The following is a 2,900-nucleotide window of genomic DNA, read 5'->3' as shown; positions in this document are numbered from 1 at the left end:
ATTGTCAAAGTGATCACAATTTCAATTATAAAATATTATTTAGTAGGTATTACTGCTGTCTGCTGAAAAAAGAAAATAATACCCTTACATGGTAGAGTCACATCTCCCATGGTAGCCAAGGTAATGAATGAATGTTCTACAGAAGTAGTAGTAGAATTTTGTTCAGTGAGGTAGATAATACATCCAGTTCTATTTTAAATGTCAGATGCCTGAATAGAGAAGTCCAAAGAGCAGATGGATATATAGTTTTAGATCTCCAAAGATAGAGCCAGTTAGCAAAGTCTGACATAATGTCCCTGTTTGCTCAGTCTTTTTATGGCTACCTTTATGTCTTTATTTCTTAATGTATATATGATGGGATTTAAAATGGGAGTGATAGCAAAATCAGCAATGAACAGGTATTTATCAATTGATGATGTGGGGAAAGGCCAGACATAGAGAAACATGCATGGAGTGAAAAAAAGAACCACCACAGTGATGTGAGCTGACAGAGTGACAAATGCTTTCGATAAGTCTCCTGAAGAACGTTTCCAGACAGTGACCAAAATGAAGATGTAGGAAAGAATTAGCAAGAAGAAGGTGCCCATGCTCATGAAGCCACTGTTGGCAGCAATAATAAACTCAAACCTGTCTCCATCTGTGCATGCAAGTTTTATGATCCTGGGAAAGTCACAGTAAAAGCTGTCTACTTCATTAGGACCACAAAAGGGCAAGTTTATAATGAAAGCAAACTGAGACATAGCATGGATCACCCCAGTTACCCAGCCAGCAATTACAAATGAAACGCATATTTTAGGATTCATGATGTTCAGGTAGTGAAGAGGCTTACAGATTGCTGTGTACCTGTCAAATGCCATGGCTATGAGTAACACCATCTCCACTCCTCCCATGATGTGGATAAAACATATCTGTGTCATGCAGCTTTGGAAAGAAATAATCTTGTATTCACTTAAAAGGTCCCTAATCATCTTTGGGACTGTGGTAGAGGCAACTCCCACATCAATGAGTGACAGGTTGGCCAGCAGGAAGTACATAGGAGAATGTAGGTGAGAATCAAAAATTACCAAAAAGAAAATGAAGAGATTTCCCAGGATGATCCCTAAATAAATCAAGGAAAAAATCAACATGAGAAAAACTTTAGTTTCCCAAGAACTAGAGAGTCCCAGCAACACAAACTCAGAAACCACAGAATTATTTAGTCTATCCATTGACTTGGGCAGGAGAGCTGATTTTCAAATCACCTGAGGATAGAAAATGATTAAAAAGATACAATCAGTGGTATAAATGTAAATTTCCTATTTCTTGCTAGTTGTTCTTTGGGGTACATATCCTGAACTAGAAATAATTAAATAGGATAAGAAAAAAAAATAAGGATATAGAAATGTGGTGGTGGTTAAGAGAATGATTACATAAAAACAGAAGAAAATTATTATTATTTTAGATGGAGATAAATAGTGTTGCTTCCCTTCATTTCCATTTTCAGATCTTTTTATTTTGCCTCTCAAGGATTTTTAGACATACCCCTGATCACTTACCTAGGTGTTCTCTCACCTGAATAATCTCAGCTATTACTGTCAATTTCACAGTAATAGTCTCACACGTATTTGCTAATTCTCCTTAGCTGGATTTATTTCAGTGGTCACATAGAGATCTTTAGGCCAAAATAGTTTAGTGCCTTTCACCTTGTTTCACCTTGTATGTGTGTTTTGTTTTATTTTTTTAATTTTGTATAATTTACCATGAAAGTCACATGCTGAGATGTAGTTATTCATAATTTTGATTCATAACTATTATCATGGTATCTGCCTCTATATTCAATTAAACTCTTGGATACAAAGGCTGAATACTTGAACATAAAAGTGTTAATTAAACAATTATAAAATTAATAAATAGCATTTATGCAAAACTTTGTATGAACCACATTATCTCACTTAAATCCACAGAATTCCATAAGAAATTCCATAAGAAATGCTTTTTTAACATTCATTTTGCTAACGAAGAAACGGAGTCTTAAAGGGATCAAGTATTAGAGCCGCAACTTTTATCCAGAGCTCTAGGACACTGTAATCCATGTTTATAACCATGCCATTGTGCTCTTCAAGCCTGGCACCTTCCAGTATATGCTGGATCTTTCCTAAGGATCCATCGGTTAAAATTTCTTCTACTTTTTGCTTCCTTTTACCTATTCATAAAGTTAAGTTCTTTTTTTAAAAATTTGATTTATTGGGGTGCCTGGGTGACTCAGTGGGTTAAAGCCTCTGCCTTCGGCTCAGGTCATGATCCCAGGGTCCTGGGATCGAGCCCCACATAGGGCTCTCTTTTCAGCAGGGATCCTGCCTCCCCCTCTCTCTGTGCCTGCCTCTCTGCCTACTTGTGATTTCTGTCTGTCAAATAAATAAATAAAATCTTAAAAAAAAGATTTTATTTATTTGTTTTAGTTGATTGATCAAAAAGATTTTATTTATTTATTTATTTGAGACAGAGAGAGAGAGAGAGATGCATGAGTGTGGGGGAGGGGCAAAATGAGAGGGGCAAGTTGATTCCCTGCTGAGTAGAGAGCTCAATGTGAGGCTCAATCTTAGGACACTTAACCAACTGAGTCACCCAGGTTCTCCTACATAGTTAAGTTCTTTCTAAAAAAATCAAATCTCTGAATCTTGTGTCTCTTAATTTTCTTTTCTCCCTAAATCCTTATTGGCAGCCCTCATTTTTTGATTGCCAGTAAGCCAAAACAATCAGTTTCCAAAATTCCTTTTTCTTAGAAAGAGACTCTGGCTTCCAAATACATCATACAATAATCAGTTTTCAATTATCATTTTCCTTGATATCTCTGCAGGATTTGATACTGTTTTTCATGTCCTTAGTTCTGTAACTCCCTCTGTCCTTGGCTCCTTGGCTTT

At 36.2% G+C, this 2,900-nt stretch overlaps 1 protein-coding gene across 1 annotated transcript; it reads right to left on the bottom strand.

Annotated features, from left to right (window-relative positions):
• Window positions 1-272: 272 nt before the first annotated feature.
• LOC125105076 (olfactory receptor 4F21-like) lies at window positions 273-1,208 on the bottom strand. The gene has a single exon (XM_047738117.1). It carries the CDS (start codon window positions 1,206-1,208, stop codon window positions 273-275), a length of 936 nt encoding a protein of 311 aa, XP_047594073.1.
• Between the last annotated feature and the right edge of the window lie 1,692 nt (window positions 1,209-2,900).

This window comes from Lutra lutra, chromosome 7 (genome assembly GCF_902655055.1).
Source record: "Lutra lutra chromosome 7, mLutLut1.2, whole genome shotgun sequence".
In the NCBI taxonomy this organism is placed as follows: Eukaryota; Metazoa; Chordata; class Mammalia; order Carnivora; family Mustelidae; genus Lutra; species Lutra lutra.
This window is presented reverse-complemented; position numbering and strand designations above follow the sequence as displayed.